The following is a 23956-nucleotide window of genomic DNA, read 5'->3' as shown; positions in this document are numbered from 1 at the left end:
GCCCCTCTGCAAAAGCCCTACTCAGATTGACGATGACACGTTCGAGAGTCATGCCCTGGCTCTTGTGAATGGTGATAGCCCAACCAGGTACAAGCGGAATTTGTGTTCGGTGCAGGAAAGAGTAAGGCCTAATATCACCAACCGGGTTCATCACACACCAGGGATAGATTGTACGGGTACGTCCGTTGCTGAAGCGCACGCGTGGCCAGACATGATCTCTCTTATCGGGGTGAAGCTGTATGTGTTTTGCAGTGAAGGCTCGGACGAGGCCTTCTCTGTCGGTTGAGTACTCGCCTTGGAGTGCCGGTAGTATGGCCATGTCGATTCTCTCCCAGCCGCAGATAACGCCTTGACTTCCGTTGACGAGTCCAGCTCTGATATCGAGGTTCACTTGGAGCATGACTTGCATTGTTTCCTTGAGGTCGACGACCGGGTCGAGTTGATGTTCCTTGTGTGCAGCCAATGTGCCGTCTTCAGACGTCTTGCTATACTTAACATCCTCCCATTTCAGTATCCCATTCCAATCAAAGCCTTCAAGAACTGTGTATCGCTTCGGCTTATATTCTGTGATTGCTTGGAACTTGGTGCGATTGATCGGGTCAACCTCTTCTCTGGTGCAGAGGAGCTGTGGCGCGTTTTCAACTTCACAGTCGTGATTCATGAGGAGGTCTATATCGTTTTCAGTGAAGGGGATTCCAAATCGGCATTTCTGCAGGATTTTGATGAAAGTGGGGTCGTTCTGACGATGAATGTCTCTCAAGTTGAAACAGGTAAAGTTGGCCTCAGCCCAAGCCCTGCTTCTGAATGCCCATTTGTCCTCGTCAGCCCAGGGCCCGTGGTCCCTGGATTTGGGACAACTATGCATGCCCTCCGCCTTATTGTACTTCATCTGGGCACCGCAAAAATAGCAGTACTGAAAAGGTTTGACAGGGGCGAGCTGGCAGAAGTCCCCAGTGACGATGACCTGAATGCCGCCAAAGGGCAAATGTCGCTTGTCCGCTCTCACATATTTCAAGCACTCATTCATGCAGTTTAAGAAATCACTGCTGATCATGCTAACCTCATCGATAATCAGTACCTCTGTTCTTCTGATACGCTTACGAGTGGTCTTGTTCTTGAATGTAATTTCCCGGAGCGCGGCTATCCCTTTTTGGATAAAGGCAGGCGACCATCCCATGTAAGAATAAGTAGTCGTGCCGCCGATTTGCACAGCTGCACGACCTGTAGGTGCGCAGATTTTAACGTCCATGTCTAGTGCCCTCAATCGACTGATGGCGATTTTGAGAACGGTTGATTTGCCGCAGCCAGCTGAGCCAGTGAAGAAGACATTGTGTCTGCCGCTCACAATGGTGTCGAGCAGGTGTTTCTGCTCATCAGAAAGCTCTGGTTCAGTGTTGATGACTGGTCGATCGTCGGGGGGTGCCAATTGGTCATGCTGGGCGTCTTCATGACCGCCTGATGAGATGCTGATGAATGATAATTCGCGTTGAGTCCGTTTGGGTGAAGGAGGAAGCGTCTGTGACTGATGGTCGTTTTCGCTTTTCGGAACCGCATCACTGGCCTTTCTCTTCCTCTGCAAAGGCGACGGAGTGGGAGGGTAAGTTGGAGGGGTTGGACCTCTCATCCTGGGCATGGGTATGGCACCAGTGATTGTATAGGGTATGAATGAAGGAGGTAGCTGTACATGATGTAAGTGCATGCTTGCGGTGAGCAGGAGCTATGGGTGTACCCACATGGCACCCAAAGGAAGTCAACATACGCACGCGTGAGGCAAGCTGATCGATCGCGTTGATGAAGGTTTGGATTGTGGGAGGGAACGCGCCTGATTTATTACGGAGCCAAGCTCAAAACGCGAGGTGACGTCGTGCATGTGATCTGGCGTATCTGACGCAATCATGCCTCAGCCTGTCTTCTCCAATTCGTTATCTTTTGGAGTTTTGCTTTTTTTTTATGCAAAACCATCATCAGCTGGAATCTTCCACCGATCATATCGGACAATGACGCGGCGTTGTTCGAGACTCGTCGCACGGTTCGCGACTTCAAATGCCGATACAAGGGTATTCTCATCCCTCAGTGGGGCTTCTGGGGTTCGCACCGACGCACTGTGATACAGTATCAAAAAACGGTTATGATAGTCAACCGTTATAAAACGTTGCCCCATACAAACTCAACAGCAATATTTAACATGGCGGTCATCTTATCGCTCCCCATCTCCCAACTCTGCAACCTCTGAGCTTCAACCGGATTTCCCGCGTTTCCTTTCGCTTCAACAAGCTCACCCAATGTAACGATAGGACAGCTCATATCAAAGAAAGCCTTCTCCGTCTGCCATTCTTCGAGGCTTCTAGCTTCCCAAAGCAGTTTGCTCGATGGGAGAGGAAGATTCTGCACATCGCTACAGCTACTGCACGTCCTGCCGTTCTCGATGGTTATCACGCAGCTTATGATAAGCCAGAGACAGGACATTCGGCGGCGTGATTCTGCGAATATCCAGTCTTGCCATGTTGAACTTGGCTCAGATATTTCAGAGGTCGAGTAGCTACCGGTGAAATCGAGGAATCGGGTACCGATGAGCTAGTACAGAATTAGCTCAATATTCATGGTAAAGCTTGACAGCACTGACCTCAGCTGTTTCGAAGAGCCTAGAAGTTCGCTCTTTGCTTTCTGAGTCGGCTTCACTCATCGACATCATCATATAGATAATCATAGCCTCCAGACACAAATGCACCTCACGAGGAGAGAACGTATGCAACTGGTTCGTATTAGCCGATGCTACTCGAAAAAGCTCGTCATCTTTACCTTTTCCCGAAAGCGCCCCTCCTCAGCAGCGACCATTCTCCACAAGAACGACTGGGTTTCCGGTGTTCTCGCGGCAAAGAGCTGAGAAAGACTCATGCAGTTGCCCAACGTCTCAGGGAGAGTTTTCAAATGCCAATGGGGATGGATGAACGGCGGGAACGTTTGCCGACGGAGCATCATCTGCGGATATGCGTAAAGCATCTGCATGATGACTCTCGACGCGTGCTGCATGCTTGAAAGGCGATTAGATACGCGTGTTAGATCTCCCTTGGAGGTGAGCGATCTCGGCGGCACGCGAGTCTGCATATCGTTTGTGATGCTGGGCGGGAAAACGTCAAGAGAATTTGGCATGAGTTCAGAGGGATCGGTAGATATGTTGTTCAGCGACGAGATGAAGTCGCTTGCGAACTCGTCTAACTCAAGAGAAACACGCGGAGGCTCACAAGAAACTAATCCATTGACGCCCTCCAGCTCGTTGCTTGACCGAGCATTGAGATTCTGGTAATGCTCAATCGTCGTCGCAGCTCCATTGCGAATTGTACGGCCATAAGCGCATCGCAGATCCTTCTTCGTGCATCTCGAACATGGCTGACCAAAGTCGCATTTCGTCTTGGCTATTCTGCAGGAAGTACAAGACTTTGGGCGTCCTTTGCGTTGAGTCTGAGCACGGCGGCAATAATTGACGTGTCGCTTGTATGGGTGCTCTGACGATGGTCAGCAACAGGTGGGGAATGCTTGGGACGGGTATACCCTGAGTGAAAGCCTTGTCACATAACTGACACGCTTGAAAGAACAGAGGCTCTGACAAAATCTCCATTGTAATTGATACGAGTTTTCGTAATTGGGGATGGCATGGAGGAGAATACAGGTGCAGGTTGGTAAGCAGAAACGGTCTTCGGATTTAACGATAAAATCCCGCGGCCAAGAACCTGGACAGGGTTTCGCTTACGCAGGTGACTACCTAGGCAAACACTAAACTACCATCCTATGATATACAGTTGCTCTCTACAGAGGAAGCTCTCCATTACGGTCACTAATGGTCTTGGTAGGCCCATCCTCCCCGATAGTCGCCATCTCAACGATCCTTTCGGCACCAGTCTCAGGGCTCGTTCCCCACTCGTGATAATTGGTCAAGCCTGTCTTTACCAGTCCCGGACAAACAGAGTTGACCTTCCCACCAACAGCATCCAGTTCGCGTGCGAAGTTGAACATGAGCATGTTGACTGCCGCTTTACTCGCGTCATAGGCTTTGTAGTCAATGTTGTAATAGGTCGTGGTTTCGTCGGTTGCTTTGGTGAGACTGCCCATGACGCTCGTTACAAATACGATGCGCGGTGGAGAATTCTTCGCTTTGCGCAGGAGTGGGAGGAGGCTTTGAGTAAGACAGCCAGTTCCGAAGACGTTGGTAGTGAATGTCTTGGAGAAGAGATCCCAGGTCGAAAGACCTTCCTGCCTATCAAGCAAAACACCAGCGTTATTGATGAGAACATCGAGATATCCGTACTTCTCATCGATATGCTTGACTGCTTTGTCGATGGAGTCAGCAGAGGTGAGATCAAGCTCTACGACTGAAGCTTCATGGCCTTCTTTGCGAAGATCAGAGGCGATTTCTTCTCCGGCTTTGGTGTTTCGAACGCCAAGAAGGACCTGGTAGTTGTGCTTGATGGCGAGCTCTTTGGCAACTGCAAGGCCAATGCCTTGAGTTGAGCCAGTGACAAGAGCTAGGTTACGAGACATGATAGGCAAGCTGAATTATATGAAGGATGAATGTGTATTGGTGGTTGGTGATGATTTTAGTCAAGAGCTTGAACGTGAGGTCTTTATATAGGCAATTTCGTAGGAATGACAACAACCAGTCTTCCTTCGACATACTCTATCTTTCGAGAATCAACGGCCAAATTGGCATACGAGTTCCATATTTTACTAGTGTTCCCGGAGGCTTTTCATGGTGTTGTCTAGATGGATCATGGCGGGTTTGTCGCGTCCAAATTCGCCGGCTTAAAAGTGGGGCTGCAACGGCCAATTTGGCCGATGGCAACTAAAGCCAATGAGGTCCCGTTAATATGAAGGGGTAACACGGGGAAAATGGGATTCATGGGAAGTTTTAAAAGCGCGAGTGGGCGGGTCTTATTCTTATGCAAGCTTGGGATTCTCAAGATTCGAAGAAGCTTGTTGTATCCCTCGTCGTTTAAAATCATAACCGAATGTTTTAAGTTGTGAGATGTGAGTCTAATCTCTCTTAAGCCTTCTATTTAAGTTTCATCTTCCTTTCCCTTTCCACGATTTTAAAACAATATATCCTTATTCATTATGGCTGGGTTGATGCCGATATGTGGAAGACAGACTGTATTTAGGTCAGGTATAGGTTATGTAGAGTGAAACCCAGCGCTTTGAGGTGAGAAGGATCAACATCTCATTTGCGCAATATATAAGATTATATTAAATTTCTTGCAACAACCAAAAAAATAGTATGTCAACTGTATAGTGATGTTTTCCTGGCAACATTGTTATGAAAGCATTTCCATGTGTCATGAACCATAACATAATTCGAAACTGTTTTCCTGATGTCATGCATTGCATCTTAGAAACGCAATACCATAGAAGAGATCTAGGAACAGAATGAGTTGAATCTTTGACATGTGATTTGAATAGTTTATCTGCTATCCCAGCGATATAATTCCTTGTGTACCTTGACATATCCTACAATAGTACATCAATGTATGCCGAGTCTCTACTGGGTCATGCGAACCCACAGACCATTCTGACCTGAAAAGCCAAGGCGTGGGGAAGTCTTGGCCAGTAGCAGCCTCGAAGCTTGACAGAATTGGCAGGTCGAATGGATCTATCACTAAAGTCATCCGACGATAGTCTCTCGGGCGAATGGATATTTGTCAAGTCGGCATGCCTTTTGTGAGAGTTCTTACGGTTATTCCCTCATGTGCCGACTTGAAGATGCTTCATCAATACTAAGGCTTCAAGTACGTGACTGTGAAAGGCGATGAGCTTCTTGGAGTCCCTCTGATCATGGTATCAAGAAAGGCTGATAATGAGGCCGCTTCGTATCTGCAAGATACAACATCGTGTCACTGACTTGTTAATACACGCGTGATGCACTCACTTAACAAGCAATACTACCTTCCATATCAAAAGCGGGATGATATCAATCTGAACATCATAGCACAAGCATGTAAAAGGCAGTTCACATACCCAAGCAAGCCTTAATAAATCTCGCAGCTCCCCAACTACCCCTCTTTACAATAGATAACAATCAACCTTCCTGCAAGTCATAAACAGCGGAGTGATAATTGATTGGCCCACCGTCTCCGCGTTGAGGGTGGTATTGCCGGGAGACATGGCCCAACATGGAAGGTCCCCAGATATGCAGGGATGTCGTGGTAGATCACACGGATGTCGTTCGTTAAAAAGAACCTTTGCCAAGAAGACGCAGGGGCCGTCGAGGCGCTTGCAGAGTGCAGAAATAGTCTGGCGTCTTTATCTTGCAGATCAGAGTATATTGCGGTGTAGTGATCTGGACTATGGACTTCCTTTTGGGGCATGATTACTTGGATAGTGGTGTTGGGATGGTAGATAGTGTCTTTTGTCCACAGCCCTTTCATTCCCTATGCTAGTATGATCATATCTATGACTGCACCACTTCATTTCTAGCGCCCTAAATGCTCCGATGATGTGCTAAGAAGGTTTATCATGCTTAACCTTACTCTTAAGCTTGCAATAGTGACTAGTTACTAGTCTTCGGCGCATACATACCAATCAGGCTATACACTCCGCACCCTTTCCCCAAATTGTAAATCTACGATGGTTCGTCCCGAGCCGTTTAGTCCCTCGGCTGTTGTTTGTCCGAGAAGACCTTCCTATCTCGCTGCCGCCGAGATATTGCGAAGATGACGTGCTAACCCTTAGCGGGACTGATGGCCAGGAATAAGTGACCCCAGATAGCAATGTCGCATGACTGTAGTGTTTGTGAGATAGTGCCTGGACAAAAGACCCTTCTTGCAGCGCTTATATCCCAGAACAGGTCAGTGGATAGTTATGAGCTTCTAGATATTCGAGGCCAAGATATACAAAAGTCCCGGTTGTATTGGGAAGTTGGATAGAAGCGTGGACGACTGGAAGCAAAGTATTGTAGACTATAGAAGTATATAATAGATCTTTCGAGCATGTCTATCTGAAATTCACGAACATCATCATCAACTCAGCACTTCACTCCAGTGCAACTCATCAAGATGCGTTTCTCCGACTCTCTCCTCCTCATCGGCCTCTCCAGCCTCGCTGGTGCTCATCCCAGCAGAAGGGCTCCTAACCCTTCACCGCTGAGCAAGCGTGGCCTCGACCTGGAAGCTTTTAAGCTTCCTCCCATGGCCGAGTACGTTCCTCAGGACGAGGTTCCTGATGATGTCAGTGCCAAGGTCGTCACCAAGCGAGCCGACTACACCGAGACTGCCAAGGACTTGGTCAAGTCAACTTTCCCCAAGGCTACTTTCCGTATGGTCAACGATCATTATGTTGGCAGCAACAAAATTGCGCATATCCACTTTAAGCAGACTATCAATGGTATTGATATTGATAATGCTGATTTCAACGTCAACGTGAGAATTCCGAAGTGCCTTGATGATCTGGGATAAACTGACACGAATACAGATTGGCGCTGACGGCGAGGTCTTCTCCTACGGAAACAGCTTCTACGAGGGCAAGATTCCCGGCCCTCTTACCAAGCGTGACGAGAAAGACCCCGTCGACGCTCTTAAGGACACTGTTGATGTCCTTTCTCTCCCCGTTGAGGCTGAGAAGGCCAAGGCTGAGAAGAAGAGCAAGAACCACTACACCTTCACTGGTACCAAGGGTACTGTTAGCAAGCCTGAGGCTAAGCTCACCTACCTCGTTGATGAGAACAAGGAACTCAAGCTCACCTGGAGAGTTGAGACTGATATTGTTGACAACTGGCTTTTGACTTATGTCAATGCTGCCAAGACTGATGAGGTTGTTGGTGTTGTTGACTACGTCAATGAGGCGACATACAAGGTCTAGTACGTATTTCCGTAAATTGACGATTGGGAAAGAATTGACCAGTTTATTATAGCCCCTGGGGTGTTAATGATCCCTCCAAGGGATCTCGCAGTACTGTTGAGAACCCCTGGAACCTCGAGGCCTCCGAGTTCACCTGGCTCAGCGACGGCTCAAACAACTACACCACAACCCGCGGGAACAATGGAATTGCACAGGTGAATCCTTCAGGGGGCTCCACGTATCTGAACAATTACCGTCCTGATAGTCCTTCGCTGAAGTTCGAGTATGACTACTCCACCAGCACGACTACACCCACCACCTACCGCGATGCTTCCATCGCCCAGCTTTTCTACACAGCCAACAAGTACCACGATCTCCTGTATCTTCTTGGCTTTACCGAACAGGCTGGTAACTTCCAGACCAACAACAATGGTCAGGGTGGTGTAGGAAACGATATGGTTATCCTCAACGCTCAGGACGGAAGTGGCACCAACAACGCCAACTTCGCTACACCAGCTGACGGCCAGCCCGGCCGAATGAGAATGTACCTCTGGACCTACAGCACACCCCAGCGCGACTGCAGTTTCGACGCTGGTGTTGTCATCCACGAGTACACCCATGGTCTCTCCAACCGTCTTACTGGCGGCCCTGCCAACTCTGGATGTCTTCCTGGTGGTGAATCTGGTGGTATGGGCGAGGGCTGGGGTGACTTCATGGCTACTGCCATTCACATCCAATCCAAGGATACCCGCGCTAGCAACAAGGTCATGGGTGACTGGGTGTACAACAACGCAGCCGGTATCCGGGCGTATCCTTACAGCACAAGCCTTACCACCAACCCATACACTTACAAGAGTGTTAACAGCCTCAGTGGAGTCCATGCTATTGGTACTTACTGGGCTACTGTCCTGTATGAGGTTATGTGGAACTTGATCGACAAGCACGGGAAGAATGATGCGGATGAACCCAAATTCAACAACGGCGTTCCCACAGATGGCAAATATCTTGCTATGAAGTTAGTAGTGGATGGAATGTCGCTGTAAGTTGTCTCTGGGATGTGTAGGAGTTCTTATCTAACGTTTAATAGGCAACCTTGCAACCCCAACATGGTCCAGGCCCGAGACGCCATCATCGATGCCGACACCGCTCTTACCAAGGGAGCTAACAAGTGCGAGATCTGGAAGGGCTTTGCCAAGCGTGGTCTTGGAACAGGTGCCAAGTATAGTGCTTCCAGCCGAACCGAGAGTTTCGCTCTTCCTTCTGGATGCTAAGGGGTGAGAGGTCAAGAAAATGAGTGGATGAATGAATGATGGATTATGAGTCGGAGACTGAGGTGATGTCTTTATTGTTCTTGGTATATATGGATGCGTTGTACATAGTATCCTCATATGTTGATATTGACTTCAATTGCAAGTACATGAAACTGACTCTGCTTTCGATGATTGTATTTGCGATCAGGTTATTTTGAGTGGAGAGTGGGTCTTGCCGTCTCCTAAACTCATATAAATTTATGATGATAATACTGTAATTTTCTAAAAGTCATTCTAAAGTCGTCCCAAGCTCATCATAAGAATAATCATAAGTACGTGCCCCCACCTCGAGGAGAACAGGGGCTTTGAATAATTACCGAGTTCGCCATTCATTTCCAGTCCGATGGAACATGTCGCTCCATTCTTTGAACCATTCTTTAGTCAGAAGACTTGATGCCCTCGTTTACCGCAAGTGTTGCATACCCGGAGGCCCGACGAATAGTCAAGGTGGAGAGAGCCACAGAGGGCTTCAATGCCACAAACGCCGCAGGTATGATGCTTGGTGGCTTTCTCTTCCATCTTGCAAGAGCATAAGCTGGTTGGAGAGACTCCAGCCGCGATCTATTGGTTGGCAAGGTCTGCGGCTCACTACGTGCCTGCCACATCTTCCGTTGGTCACCCGTTTTTGCTAATGCATCCTGCCCGGCTTGAATAACAGGGCGCAGCCAGAAAAAGTCTGATCCGTGAATTGTGATCTGCTTAAAGACAAAGGTCGGGTGTTCCTCTGTAATCCGTGGTGATATCTCAATGAATCGCGATACAGCAGATCGGTGCACTTTCCATGGAGATGGACGAGGAGCGAATGGCTTCACAGTTTCTCGGCAAAAGTCAACCACTTCGGCGCGGGTTATAAAGGGAGACTTTGTCCTTAGCCAAAGACTAGTGATGAACTTTCCGATCTGGTAAGCACGTTGGTAGCCAGCTTCGTCGTTGAGATCCGCCACCTTAGTTAAGTCCATTGGCTGATCGGTCAAAGTCTTGAAGGAAGATGGGAAAAGCGGCGGCATATGACAAAATATGACGTTCTTTGGTTCCGGAATAACATGAGCTGCTAATCCTGTCTCAAACATCTGACGATGAAATGACCAAGTGCTCTGTTCTGCCTTCAGTGTGCTGGGGTTTATTACATCGAATGTAATATTTGTGTGATGACCGATGCGACTCTTCTGTGCCTTGAATAAGACAAGGCTTGGTGGATGGTATAGAAGAGGTCGGTCTGGGAAGAGTTTATTCTGTATTGCTCTGAAAAGAATCCGTACTGCGTACCGTCTTCTTAAAGTGCCCGTTCCCCCGACCGAGATCGCGTCAAGATCTGGCCATCTGTTGAGGGCATCTGTGAGCCTCTCACAGATTTGCATGGATTCTTCGTAGCTGAAGACATCTTTGTCGAGTCGAGTAAAACGCCTGGCCCCATCTTCACCTAGCTGCTCTGCTTGTAGAACCCAGCCATCTGCTCTGTGTAGGGGATGGTCTACATTGAGTCTTCCTTCGCTGTCCACAACACGAGGCTGGTAGTTTCTTCCTGGCTGTATTTCTAGTGCATAGATAAACTCCATTGGATCTTCAACCAGGCCGACTTCTGCTGCGACGGTGTGGAGATTGGATGCGGTCGGTTCGAGTGGATGTAGTCGGTTTTCAATTGGATCGGCGGACAAGACGGTGATTGTGCCGCCTGTCGCAACAGCACTACTCTCATCCGAGGACTCGCTATCAATAGGAGAGCTCTCCGTCGGCGCGGGTGAAGATTCGTCTGCTGATGAGTCGGCAAAGGAGGAGTTATTGGTGTAGGGGGATTCGTCTTGTGCTATGCGCCTCTTGCTTGGAGGAGTGGCCGGGGTGGGATCTGGCGCCTCATCATTGAATGGATCGGCGATCAAGGCCGATATAGCTTTGGAAGCATTGGATGCAGCATGTCTGCGCTTTCGTGAAGTCGTCGGCTGCGGAGATCGGTTGGTGTCTAGCGAAGCCATGCCAAGGGGATCTGTCGGAGTAACTGCACTAATTGATGAAAAGCTTTCTTTCTGCGTCCGTTGCGGATCTGTCTTTTGCAAGGTAGTGGTCTGGAGTTAATTCTTATATCGTCTGTCGAGTCTCGGTCGATCGTTGCGAGAACGAACAGGAAAAAGGTTGACGGAATTCTTTTCGTGATGCAATATGTGTCGTCTTCAGGGGGAAGGAGCAGACCTGGGTCACGACCCAACCCACCCGACACCACCTCGCCCGTGTACATACCTCAATGAACCCGTGAAAGCCGTGGCCAGGAGTCTCTTTAGAAGTATCGGTCTTTATCTGATATATTAATGTCTCATTATATGAGACTGCCAACTTCAGCGGCATCATTGACTTAAATGCCCCCTATTTACTTAAATCCACGCTTCAGAGATTGTACGGTGCCAGAATGATCGGCTGTCTTTCTGCAAGCATATTTGGCAGATACTAGTCAAATATTAATCTTTATTCGGTCTATTAATGTCTCGTTACATTGGTCTGCCAAATCTGTGGCATAGTTGACTTGAATTCCTTCGATTTGCTCAAAAGCACGCTTCAGAGATTACACGACGCCAGGATGATCGGCTGTCTCCTTGAAAATATATTTGGCAGATGCCAGGCGAACATCGATCTTTGTCCGGTCTGTCGATGTCTCGTTGGTCTGCCAAAATCTGCGGCATAGTCGACTTGAATTCCATCGGCGAGACTAAGCGACGCGAGGACGAACGGTAATCCAGGAGATGTTGTTTTGGTTGCTCCTATATCTTGTTCAGTGACCCACTTTCTCTCAACACCAAAAGCTCGCCTCCCGCAACATCTCCAACACATCAGTACGTGACTTGGATCGGTCACCCACAACGCGCATCTTATTATAATATAATAACACTTCATTTATATAATCTACAGATCAAGGCGACTCGGTTAATGAACTTTTTAAAGTACTGCGGCATCGGCGCGACGTCTAGATCGCAGCAGCAAGATCAGACCTCGGAGTCAAGCAGCGGGACCCCAGCGCCCACACATGCGGCACCAAACGATACCAACAATAACAACAATTCAGCTTCGCCGACAAAGAACTCTGCAGAAGGTATCGCAAACTGGTACTCCCCTCAATGAGAATCTGTCTTTACTAACCAATCAGACGAACAAGAGGACCTCACACAACAGACCGAACCGATGGATCACGTCGAGCCCGATACGATTCATACACCTGCTCACGATCTTTCCGATAAGGTTGACGAACAAGAGAATCCGACACAACAAACCGAACCGATGGATCACGTCGAGCCCGATGCAGCCCTAGCAGCTGCTTTCCTCAATCTTTCCGATGCCGACGACGAGTCTGCTGTTCCCTTGGTGCCCACAAGCCCTCCTTCGTCCCGTGGCTCTCGTTTGCAAAACAAGCCTATCCGTCCCAAGCCGACCGGCGCTCTTAGTTCCAGTACAGATCAGGAACAGAATCCCTCAAGACTCCTGGGTCCGGCAAACTCTACACAGCCGGAGGAGACTCATTCATCAAAGAAAATGACAGACAGCAAGAAGCGAAAGAAGCCACCTACGAAACAAGGGGGCAATCCCAAGCAGCTCAAGAAGACCAACACCGACAAGAAAGGTCCGTCCGAACCAATTGAAATCAACTCAGATGACGAGTCACTGAGCGACGAATCAAGCGACAGCGGCGGATCAAGCGACGCACTCAACGACTTATTGGACGAACTAAGCGACGAACCTGAGAACTCGGATGATGAGGAACAAAAGACCGACGACGAAAAGCATCTACCTAGACCGCCCAAAAAACCAACCGATGGGGAACTCAAAGTCACGGGTTCCAAGAAGATCAGCCATCCCACAGATGAGCTCGAAGAGGGACTGGGCGAAGACGAAGCTGGGATATTGAAGGATGGGGAGGTGCCCGCTCACATCCACATCGGGGACACCGACGAGATTGTAAGCAAAGGTCCGAAGCCAGATCACAACACGATGGCAAAACCGTCGGTCAAGGATAGAGCAGACCTTGAGCAAGGCAAACCAAAAAAGGAAGTGCCAATCAAGACCTTCCAGCTCATGATCCACTACGCTATGCGAACAGTCGGCCTTGATTCGGACGAATACCCAGTCATCTTCAACATGGCTGTAAAATATATCAGCAGCACCAACTTCTTCCAGGCCAAGGTCTTCTCTGGCTGGGGCGCACAAAAGCGTATCAACACCGAAGCAGATCTGCTACGCGCCGCAAGTGCGCGGTATCCTCACTACGTCTTGACGATGGCGCCCGACTTAATCCTCTGCCTGATCGCGGCGATGGACTTGAGGCCCGATGCATATGGGGAGCCGAACGGACGTGGAATCACCATCATCGGTGGCTTTCATGTCTTTAACCACTTGCGGTCGGCGATTGAGCTGGGCGAAACGATCTCTTGGGGCAAGGGATCGCGAGGCCAGCTCCTCATGCTTGGAAGAAGAGGCGAGGAGGAATCAGTGCCGCTTGATCTGCCGGTTCCAAAGTCGACCAAGGCACAGACCAAAAAGCGCAAGAAGCTCTCTGAAGCCGTTCCAGAGCCATTTCCAGCAAACGCCGTAAACGTTCAGCAGATACCGACTGGATTTATGCAGCCTTACCCATTCCAACCGACTCTGCCAACAGCACCGATTACAAAGGTAATCACAGCGGAAGAATGGGACCGACGAAATGCGCATTGGCTAGATCAGCTGATGGACCCAGAAAGCACGAAGGAAATGTTTGGGTCGACGATCGAGGAAGAGGTCACAGAAGAGATCTTCCCACTTATCTCTAAGGCTCGCCGCAATGTCCTCAACCGATGGGCAAAGTCGGAGGACTTCAACCTGGACTCGAGATTACTTGAGGCCCCCATCCTCCCACAGGTAGAGGTGGAAGACGACACTAGCCAAGAAATCCTCAACGTGGAGACCGATAGAGCCCGACGGTCAATCCGGGCCATTGAGACCGCGGCTTTGAGCCTACCAAAGGCTCATCAAAAAACAGCTGTCCTAATCAAGCAGCATACAGACCGACTGTTTGCTTGTCGAGACCACGAGATCGACAACCATACGCTCATGGCCCAAAGCGTAGCCAAGCTACGTGAATCTTCGTCTGTCACTGCGGCAACTCTGAACGCCGCATTTGAGACTAACGAGACCCGACTTCGGTCTCGAGTCGATCCTGCGCAGACAGCAAGAGAGAAAGGATTAGAGGCGCTCGAAGCGGATATGCAAAACGCTTTAAAGACCCCGACCGTAGACGGATCAGCGGACCAGCTGGTCCTGTTTCTCAAGAGTCATTGGCGAATGCGCGATGACGAGATCTCAGATTGGAAGGATATGGCAAACTCGGTCTGCCATACGGCGAAGGAGGCAGGTCATCCCATCAATCAGACCGACCAAGAGGCCTGTAACAACCACGACTGGGATTCACTTCAACGCCTGGCGATTACCCGGGGCGGAAAGGCCCTGGTCGCACTCTTGAACATGGAGCGTTGCGCTCCAGATGAGGCCTTTTTGGGCAAACGAAATGAATGGTATAAAGAGACTCTGACCGACGAAGAGTATGGCGAATGGAGTGGCATGTTTTCCATCGAGGAGGAACCTCAGGCTGGCGGAGAGCAGCCTTAGTCTGATGAAGAGTGAGACGGATCTCGGATTTTGGTGACAGACAGGCTATGGCATGAGGGCAATATCTGGCAGCTTATGGTTTGCGAAGCAGTACATGGAGGCCGATGGGACGAAGGATGGGAAGCTTTTGGTAATGGTTTGTGGTCTGGGAAAGGGCAAGAGGTTATATCAATAGCTATATAGCCAGACAATGCAGACCGACATTGCTACCACATCATATTTCTTGTCAAATCTCGAATCTGTCTCTATTAATTTGGTGACAGGTTCTAACCAATAATTTCCGTCTGTCGTGCGATTCAAAATGCCAGGAGTATTATATATACATCTGGCAACTTCGCTTCGCGATCTGGCAGATGTAGTGATTATGGCAAAGGGTCTGCGATATGCTGTGACAACACATAAAACGGGCTTGTATAATTAATGGGTTTCAATTCCATAAACAGATCGAATATACCATAGGTTGAAAATACCACAGGACCAATAATACGAGAATCCGTCTTCCATAGTGGTTGATGTTTACCAATCCGTCATCAGACGAAATCTCCTACGTCGTTCCTTCGTTGTCCTTATCTAAACGTTCGCGCTAATACAGAGATTGGCGATGATAGCGACCGACTAAAATTACATGCCACTGTCTTAAAGTCTGCGAAGGAAGCGTGCTTTTAGTCTAAAGAGAACTGTCGGTCTACCCCTAATAGAAACACCAATTAAACAAGGTAAGGCCCGTGACCCAAACATCAGCTGTTAGGTCTGTCAACTCAAAAGAGCCATCCGCCTCATATCCAACGTCACCAGGGGTATCGTTTGGATTCTTAGTCAACGTCTTCTATTCCGTCAAAATACAGGGCAGATTAGTAAACGAATCGCGCAGACTCGATGCTGGTTTGATTACTTTTGCGTTAGGGTCGACCAAATCGCTGAAGTCGAACTCGAAACGTCTGTCTGTTTTTTCTTCGCGAACTGTGATGTCGAATTCTCTTGGTTGCGGGGGGTTTTCCGGTACCACAGGGCACACTGCTTCATCGATAACATTATTAAGGGTACCACTTGTATTCTTGGAGTCGGTGGCCTCTTGTCGGCTGAGGACTTCAGGGACAGGCGGAGAAGACGCGAGACCAAGATAACCACCAGGATTTCCGTCACATACCTCGCTTTAAGACAAGCTGCTAAATTCGAACTCGAAATTCCTGCCTGTAGTCTTGGTAGGATGAGTTAATGTGATCTTCTCCCCATCTAAAGCGCGAGTCGGTTGAGGACACGCCGATTCGCCATTCTCATCGGAAAAGAGCATTGTGAGGGAGCAGGGTTTTCGTTCGGGGGCTGAAGGAGCGCCATCGTCCTCAGAAAAAGTGAAAGCAGCTTTGTGGTTTTCGTTCCGACCAGAGGAGACTCACGAGTTCGGCTTAATGGTTCGACGTCACGATCGACTCTTCGTTCAAGATCTCCAGTTTGTCTAGCTGGTCAGTAAAGTGAAAATTCGATTGAGGAGAGTCCAAGTTTGCGGTACTTTTGACAGAGTTGTTATCGCCGACTTCTGCCGTTAGATGATCTGCCTGCTTGACTTCTGTATTCCCCTCCGATATTCAGTGGGGGACCTCATTTGCGAGTTCGAACTGTTAGTATCGGCAAGGATATTTGGTGTTATATATATAGGCGCTAAGGTCCTGCTACTTGGCTCTGAGGTCTGATCTTACTGCTGTAATCTAGTTATTATACTAATACTATAGAGCTCCAAAAAGCTTATTGACTATATTACTGCTGCGCGGTGCAAACATCATTTATAGAACACACCCGGGTACCATACCAACTACCCCCAACTACCCACATGATGAGCCTTTCAGTTTATCGAAAGGCTTTCCAAGATTGAGATCAGGTCATGACAGTGAGCAGATTGTAAGTCCAGAGATTTCAACAATGAAAGTCATTTATTCACTAGTGTGCTTTGAAATGCTATTAATATGACCTCTCCTTCGCCATTCCTTCGCCATTCCCTCACTCTCCTAATCTAACTGTTCGCATTAAAAGCACAGTAGTCAAAGTTGTCCACCTTGTTTCCTGCCCAAGCTGGGAAGGGAACCGACTTTCCAGAGCCACCAAAGACAGCAAAAGTCGCAATGAATACCATGACCTGGGTACCACCATCGAGAGCAGCAGAGATCAGGTAGTTCCACTTCACGAACCACTCAGGGCGGTATCGTCGGAGGTAGAACTGACCAAAGGCCCCAAGGATGAAGTAGCTGGTGACTGAAGCGTTCAGACCGACGAAAAGGTAACCGAGGTACCAGAGGATGATGGGAATGTTGAGGTAAGAGAAGATTCGGATGTGAGGGAAGAACTTGTGAGCGAAGTAGAAGGGGAGAGGAGCGGCGAAGCCGATGAGGTAGGCGATGGTGACCCATTCGTAACGAGCGCCGATGGAGAACATCTTGGGGGCGATGGACCAGGCAATAGCTAGGGTGTTGAACTGCTGGACCTGCGCACCACTCCAAACATTGGTACCTTCAGCGGACTTGAGGATGGCGGCTTGATTGTCAACGATGCTACACCGAGTCAGCTTCAAATGTCGAGGTCCATAGTTCATAGACTCTTACCTGATCATCATGACATAGTTGAGAAGGGCACCAAGGATACAACCAATGACCTGAGTAGTGAAGGTGGCCTTGGGAGAGAGCTTGTTCTGCTGAGCGAGCTTCAAGTCACGGAGGAGGAGGAAGCCCTGGCTGAGAGCGTTGTAGGTGTACGAAGTAAAGTACATGTTGGCTAAGATGGTCAGTGTTGTGGACAAAGCAAATGATGGTGATATCCTTACCAAGAGGGCGACCGGGGAACATGTAGCCAGCCAACATCTGGAAGATAGGCTGAAGGTTGAAACCAAATCCGGTGATGGCATACTGAGCGCCGAAGAAAATCAAGAAGACTACGAGGAAGATGATGGCCAAGATGAAGCCCCACCACGGGAGAGTCGACTTCATAGCATACAAACAAGCCAATCCGATGATGATGCTGGAGAGAAGGATGACGAAGTACCAACTGTTAGGAACCTCGTCGTAGTCGAGCATGAGCTTGTAATGAGGGTCGATGGAGGGGTCGTCGCGGAGCTTTTGCTTCTCTTCCTCGGTGCGGGTACCGACATGCTGCCAGAACTTGTATGTCTCAGGGCGAAGAAGCTTCTTCATGTTGGCGACCGTGATCCAGGCCCATCCCAGGCTGACTTCAGCATAGTTCCAGAGAAGCATGTGCACGATTGTGGCAGTGAGACCGGCGTTAGAAGTGATGAGATAGTTGATGTAGGTAGCGGTCAAGTAAGGAAGACCTTGCTGGTCGACGAGATCATTATTGACGGTGAAGTCGGGGTTCATGATGGCAGTTTCGTTGTAAGGAATATGGCTGGTAGTGTTGGAACTTCCATCGTAGAGGAGCTGGGCCATGAAGGGGAAGTCCTTTGCGCGCCAGTAGTTTCCATAGTAGAGACCCATAGACAGAGCGATACCACCGATGTAACCAAGATAACTGTTGAAGAGTGTCTGAAGGGGCATCCAGAGAGGTGAGCCGAAGCCGGCGATGTAGTTCCAATCGAAGCAGATGCTCAGGAAACCCATTCCCTCGTTACCTTGTGAGCCGCCGAAGAGGTTTGTGAAGACGGGGTTGTGACGGTCGGCGAGGCAGAAGACGGAGACAGCGGAGAGGAGAGGGAAGATGTACTACTATTGTCAGCATGACTTGATGAACCTGAGTTGGTTCACTAACCTCGGGGAACCACTCCCAGCAGAAGATGGCAACAAAGACAATCCAGAAAACTTGGAATCTCTTCCTGGTCTCTGACTTGGGCTTATGCAAAGTTTCCATGACAGTCGTGATGGGAAGGTTGGCAGGGTACAGCATCTTGGTAGGGTACAACAGAACACTTCTCATCATACCAGCAACACCATATCCGATAAGCTGAGACGACAAGGTGATGAAGATACCGGCTGCTTGGTCGGGGTAACCGCCATACCAGAGCTTCTGGACAGTCAATGCTTCGGTGGACAAGGCTGAGACCGATGCAGCTGATGCCATGAGCACAGCGGCGGTATGTTCCTTTCTGTTCCAGGGACCAGGGTTGAGAAGACGACCGATGCGACCCCAGCGTGGGATGATGTGAGCGAGACCGGTACCGAGCGTCTCAGCGAGGACGGTCAAGAACATGACGGAGACGTAGACGACCTGGGGCTTGAAGTACATGATCTCTTGGAGGACACCACCAAAGGCAGACAATCCAATGCCTATCACCCATCAGCATATTACATCACAAGAATAGGTAGTCAACTAACCAACGACAAACATGCGAATGGTCCATGGGTTCATAGTAGGGTCATCATCGACCTGAATGACATGTGTGACGATATCTTCAGCAGTCTCAAGAGGCTGCTTCACCTTATCAGAAGACATGATCTCAATATCATGAACATTCTTGTCATCCTGAGGAAGACCCCTCTTCTCATCAGCAGGATAGATATCCGCCTTGGAAGAAGGGCTCTCCGGTTTGGTCTCCTTCTCAGAGATGCTCATTGTAGCTTAACAAAGAAATTAAAACATAAACATAGAGAAGAAATGATGTCGATGAAACCTAAGTCTTGGCAGGGCGATGCAACATGTTTTGTACTCAATATCTAAAACACCAAGATGATCATCGTCAATACTACAGCATAAAGTCGTGCTAGACCACCAAAGGCATTCCGGGTTTTCGGCACGCTATCGTACTGGATAGGACGGCAATACCCAACACAATGGCCCAGGAACTTTTCAAAAGGACCAACCTGCCAAAAGTTCCTCTGTTGTTCCCGACGTTATTCGCGGCTACAGCCCCGGGCTCATTTCGTATCTGATATCGACTGCAAGACATGCGACTCCTCCCCAATTTGATATGAGTCCAACCAGCAATTGCAAGCCAGTGACATGTCCCCTATTAACAGCACCTTGCCCCCTTCCCCGCAAGATCACGCGTCTTTGGCTGCGAGTTAGCAACAAAAGGTCCTGGTAAATCGGCATTGGTGCGAGGTGACCTGCCAAGCTTGGCTAGATCAGCCGAGGTCGCGCTGGATTGGAGCAGTCGGTCCCATTTTCAGACCCTGGTCTATCGAGCTATCTATCGCCGAGTTAGCCGGAAGACACGTTAAGTGCCGATGGTATTAATCGTTGATATTAGCAATTCTGGGGGCCTCATATGCTTAATCTTGCAATTTCACAATGATACGTTGTCACATCATAAAAAAGCGTGAGATTTCGCTCACGTTTTGTCGCGTGCTGACACGGGTCTTGCACGGGAATAGAACCGCTAACGTTCAACGGTTCATACTAAAGAGGCGAGAGATAAGCCACTCACGCTGAAGAGGTGGCACAGATATGGAAACACGGCTATCGGCCTCCCGTTGCTAGATCGGCCGCTCGGTACAGCACCAACGTGTTCTAGTGCGCCTTCGAAGCTGAGGAACTTCTGTTTTCCATGCGGGCGACATATTAAACGCCGATGCCGGTTTACCGGTCCCCTTATCCATCACGACCCCATGCTACGATAAGAATAGCCTTAGGTTAACGTTCGTGGGGAAGGTCATTTCCTGAATTCATCGTGTTATAACCTTCAATACTTCCAAATCTGTCATGAGGAATGCAGCCACAATTTCTGGGGAGAGGAGGCAAAGCAGCCAGTGATAAACACGGAAATGAATATTTTATGTACAAGAATCTATCTAATAGGCCATTCGCCACCGATTTTATCCAGAGCGTCACAAAGTAGTACAATCGATCAGAAGGATTCCGTCCAGAACTTCTGTTATCATTACAACACCCGCATTCTCCTCAATCCTTCGTCATAGACGTCTTTTACGCCACTGTAATACTCTCCTTCTACTGGCTTCTCAATATCAAGCTCCTCCGTACCGAAGCCGAGATGCCCGACTGAACTCTCATCACTCTTGCCCATGGACATCCTTCCCCATTTGATCTTTCGCCTCGACACATCCCTTAGCTCTTCTACTTCTTCATCGCCTATCAGTCGAGCACTCATACTGTCGTACTCGTTACTCCTCATACTCATCTTGGACGTGGCGCGGCTAAGGGATTTGAGTTTTGTAGAGGGGTAGTGACAAGCGGCTGATATAACTGCCGAGTTTGCTCCTGCGATAACCATTACGCCTGGTAGTTTTACGAAGGCGAGGAAGAGTGGCGTGATGGCGACACCGATCGATGCCAGGAGACCGACCAAGATAGCCTTGGATGAGAACTGGAGACCGACTGTGACGGTTCTGTTATACGGATATCCTGGGGCGTATGCTATGGTGTGTCAGCACTTTGATCTGGACAGCTAACTATTTGGGGTAAGTATGCTTACCTTCGTAATTGCTCACGTAAATGCAGTTGGAGTAGATCCAGTGGAGCGCAATACTAATGATGATCAAAGGGATCGAGAACCGATAAGGAAGCTGAAGGCGATACGTCGCGTTCTGCGAGCCGCGCGGCTCCGTGACACGCAGAGAACGAAACTCAACACTGTACTTTGACCACTCAAACTCAGCCAACATGCGTGTGAAGAGGCCGTTGTATGCGAGGTAGCAGATGGAGAGGATAAGCTGCGGCGTGTTGGCAACCATGGTGAGTGAGATGAGAGGGAGCCTATCTAGATGGGCGTCTCTGACATCTTCGTTCTGCGGCGCGTGCATGAATTTGGAATTGCTCCTGTTGATGCGGTTAGGGTCTTTCATGTGTACCACTAAGAGAAGGCTGACTTACAGAGATTGACCCTGGATGGCGATACTTAGCATGACGGAGGCCACTACGAGAGAACATCCGATGAGCAGAGATGACAGCACCCAAATGTTTCGAGGAACGGCCTTTCCAAACTTTCGTGGTGAGTTGTTCTGCCACTGTCTCGGTCCCTGCAGCCATTTATAATTCTGATCCGTCTCCCCCAATCTCGTCGGCGTAGGCTTTGCCGTCTTTCTCAAATCCTCCATAGTCAATGTACACATACCCCTCGTCTCGTCATCCGGTCTCGAAATAAACGACGCAATCGCATCTCCCGGCGTCATGAGCGGATTCTCATTCCCCCAAACACGAAGTTTCAGAACCAAAACGCAGAGAAACGTCTTGAAGAGACACATAACGCAGACAATGAGCAAAAGACTATTCGCTATGCTCAATCTACACGGCGCCTCGTACTTCTCCGAGTAACACCGATCCACCTGCATAACGCGATACTTGTGCTTGAAGACTCTCGGATCTGTGATGATGGCACCAGACTGGGCGTCGTAGACATTGCGAGTACCTTGCATATACCACGTACCATAGAGATTTATGCCGCCGTACCCATCCTGGAAAGTGCCGCCGGAATCGTATCCTCTGGAGAGATAAGTGGCATCAGGGTTCGACAAGTACTGATTGTTACTGCCGCTCGCCTCGCTTGTTCTTCCGGTGCGTGTGAAAGAATCCACCGTCCAGAGAGGATTCATCACGTTGAGATCGGTGGTGTTGGTCGTGTTCATCAGTACATCAGCTCGTTTCCAACCAACTGTATCATTTCGGTATATATCGTCGTAGTCGTAAATTATCATCATCAAATGTCTCCAGTGCGTCAAGGCTTGTTCCGGATTGTTGTATCGATCCATGCACTCGCCCAGCGTTAGTTGAACCCAATTTCCACTCGTCGAGTTAACCACGAAGGAATCATTGATAGGTTTTAGCTTCTCCAGAGATTCGGGGTTACCGTCGCCCTGTGATCGATCGCTGTAGTTCAGTTTATCATAGTAGGCTGCTGTGATTGAGGGAAGTCCCTTCCAGCCACCTTGGGTGAGCTCCTCAGAGCCGATCATGACTGTAAAGCCATTGGTGCCTTTACTCTCGAGCACGCAACCGTTGAAGACGAGATGAAGCGGAACAGAGCTCACAGAAAAGAGAGACCAAAAGAGGACTTTCCGCCAGCCGAGAAACCGGAAGTTTTTGAGGGATTGAACTCCAATCTCCAGCCAATGACCGGAGCGATGCGCAGCGTCGACTTCAGCTCGCGTCGGCGCAACAAGACCTTGCATGAAGAAGTTTGACGATGCTAAAATGCCAGTACTGACGATATTGATGAGCAAATGGATCCACAAGTTCGCTTTTGCAGTTGTATCGCAGTTCCCCTTGTACAAAACACTCTGACCCAGCGCATCACCGGCATCTCTCCCGTCGGTAACTGTATCCTCTTCATCGTCGCTCTTCAGCGCAAACAGCGACACGAAAAGCGTGACAAAGAGGAGCGTCGTGAGCGTACTGACAAGAATGGTGAGGTACACGGCTGTGAGCTTCCATCCCGAAAAGCGACTAAAGCAGCCCATGGTGAATGGCTCACCAGCCAAGGCTGATGCGGAGAATTTGGGCGCAATTCAAGGCAAGCAAATCAGCCCTACCAATCAAACGCGTGGATCTCTAGTCAAACAAAACACGCGACAGCTCGGTTACGAACTTTTGGTCCCAGGCTTACGAAGACCATGAGAATCCTTCGGAGGATCAGTTATTCAAAGGAGGCTTAGAGTAGAGGGAAAGCATTTGTAATCTGGAAAAGTGTCCTTCTTCCAGGTTTCAACAAGGTATCATCGGTATTTCGTCATCCGATTTCTTTTTTTTACTTGCAGAGAATATCCTACCCAATACCGTCGTGGCTGCGCCGAAGGATCAGCGTCGAGGGGAGAAGACCAGTAAGAGTGCTTCGGTTAAGGTGATGGGGACATTCCCAGTTTCACTACATTCAGTATGACAGAAATAAACAGACAGTTCATCATTATATGCAGGAGGAGAGGTGGGGAGGATTTTGTCACTGCCCCTGGTTTAAATTGACGGCCCCCAAATTCCCCCTCTGAGTTAGCAGAGCGAGGCTGGCTATGCAGTGAGATTTTGGTTCACAACGGGAGAGACGGGCGGCCGGAGTTTTAGATGACCCGGATCTGGAAATAGAAATGCATGAGATAGGAGAGGTTATTGACCCGGAGACTTTTCTGCTGACTGATAGATAAGATTAGTGGACTTACTGTTCCTAGTGCAGCGATCCAAAGATGACGTAGTGTTTTCACACTGTTGACTTACCCTGTGTTGAGAGGGAATATTTTAAATACTCTTAGTTTATACGCTTTACAGGACGGCAAAGATAGTTTAAGGGAAGATACTGTAACCAATCACCTCTGGAAGCAATAACT

At 49.0% G+C, this 23956-nt stretch overlaps 8 protein-coding genes across 8 annotated transcripts; 2 read left to right on the top strand and 6 right to left on the bottom strand.

The window, feature by feature from the left end:
- Window positions 1–2106: 2106 nt before the first annotated feature.
- On the bottom strand, window positions 2107–3660 carry FOXG_16614 (uncharacterized protein). Its single transcript, XM_018396641.1, has 4 exons — window positions 3550–3660; window positions 2800–3503; window positions 2624–2752; window positions 2107–2574 (listed from the first exon to the last, which is right to left on the bottom strand). The coding sequence occupies exons 1-4, from the start codon at window positions 3614–3616 to the stop codon at window positions 2143–2145; spliced, it is 1332 nt and encodes a 443-aa protein (XP_018257235.1). The 5' UTR covers window positions 3617–3660; the 3' UTR covers window positions 2107–2142.
- A 144-nt stretch (window positions 3661–3804) lies between these two features.
- FOXG_16613 (uncharacterized protein) lies at window positions 3805–4536 on the bottom strand (the record flags this gene model as incomplete). The annotated part of the gene is made up of 1 exon (XM_018396640.1): window positions 3805–4536. The coding sequence occupies one exon, from the start codon at window positions 4534–4536 to the stop codon at window positions 3805–3807; it is 732 nt and encodes a 243-aa protein (XP_018257234.1).
- Window positions 4537–6916: 2380 nt separating this feature from the next.
- On the top strand, window positions 6917–9251 carry FOXG_16612 (uncharacterized protein). Its single transcript, XM_018396639.1, has 4 exons — window positions 6917–7406; window positions 7459–7844; window positions 7898–8863; window positions 8912–9251. Exons 1-4 carry the CDS (start codon window positions 7044–7046, stop codon window positions 9093–9095), a joined length of 1899 nt encoding a protein of 632 aa, XP_018257233.1. The 5' UTR covers window positions 6917–7043; the 3' UTR covers window positions 9096–9251.
- A 260-nt stretch (window positions 9252–9511) lies between these two features.
- On the bottom strand, window positions 9512–11104 carry FOXG_16611 (uncharacterized protein; the record flags this gene model as incomplete). The annotated part of the gene is made up of 1 exon (XM_018396638.1): window positions 9512–11104. The coding sequence occupies one exon, from the start codon at window positions 11102–11104 to the stop codon at window positions 9512–9514; it is 1593 nt and encodes a 530-aa protein (XP_018257232.1).
- Window positions 11105–12047: 943 nt separating this feature from the next.
- On the top strand, window positions 12048–14753 carry FOXG_16610 (uncharacterized protein; the record flags this gene model as incomplete). The annotated part of the gene is made up of 2 exons (XM_018396637.1): window positions 12048–12210; window positions 12265–14753. 2 exons carry the CDS (start codon window positions 12048–12050, stop codon window positions 14751–14753), a joined length of 2652 nt encoding a protein of 883 aa, XP_018257231.1.
- Window positions 14754–15579: 826 nt separating this feature from the next.
- On the bottom strand, window positions 15580–16044 carry FOXG_22482 (uncharacterized protein; the record flags this gene model as incomplete). Its single annotated transcript, XM_018402884.1, has 2 exons — window positions 15580–15832; window positions 15932–16044. 2 exons carry the CDS (start codon window positions 16042–16044, stop codon window positions 15580–15582), a joined length of 366 nt encoding a protein of 121 aa, XP_018257230.1.
- Window positions 16045–16441: 397 nt separating this feature from the next.
- FOXG_16609 (uncharacterized protein) lies at window positions 16442–19438 on the bottom strand. The gene is made up of 5 exons (XM_018396636.1): window positions 19064–19438; window positions 18501–19015; window positions 17563–18454; window positions 17345–17513; window positions 16442–17293 (listed from the first exon to the last, which is right to left on the bottom strand). The coding sequence occupies exons 1-5, from the start codon at window positions 19299–19301 to the stop codon at window positions 16759–16761; spliced, it is 2349 nt and encodes a 782-aa protein (XP_018257229.1). The 5' UTR covers window positions 19302–19438; the 3' UTR covers window positions 16442–16758.
- A 947-nt stretch (window positions 19439–20385) lies between these two features.
- Window positions 20386–23382, bottom strand: FOXG_16608 (uncharacterized protein). Its single transcript, XM_018396635.1, has 3 exons — window positions 21519–23382; window positions 21121–21464; window positions 20386–21062 (listed from the first exon to the last, which is right to left on the bottom strand). Exons 1-3 carry the CDS (start codon window positions 23099–23101, stop codon window positions 20569–20571), a joined length of 2421 nt encoding a protein of 806 aa, XP_018257228.1. The 5' UTR covers window positions 23102–23382; the 3' UTR covers window positions 20386–20568.
- Between the last annotated feature and the right edge of the window lie 574 nt (window positions 23383–23956).

This window comes from Fusarium oxysporum, chromosome 11 (assembly GCF_000149955.1).
Source record: "Fusarium oxysporum f. sp. lycopersici 4287 chromosome 11, whole genome shotgun sequence".
Classification (NCBI taxonomy): domain Eukaryota; kingdom Fungi; phylum Ascomycota; class Sordariomycetes; order Hypocreales; family Nectriaceae; genus Fusarium; species Fusarium oxysporum.
The sequence above is the reverse complement of the archived record's forward strand: the minus strand, read 5'-3'. Positions and strand labels throughout refer to the sequence as shown.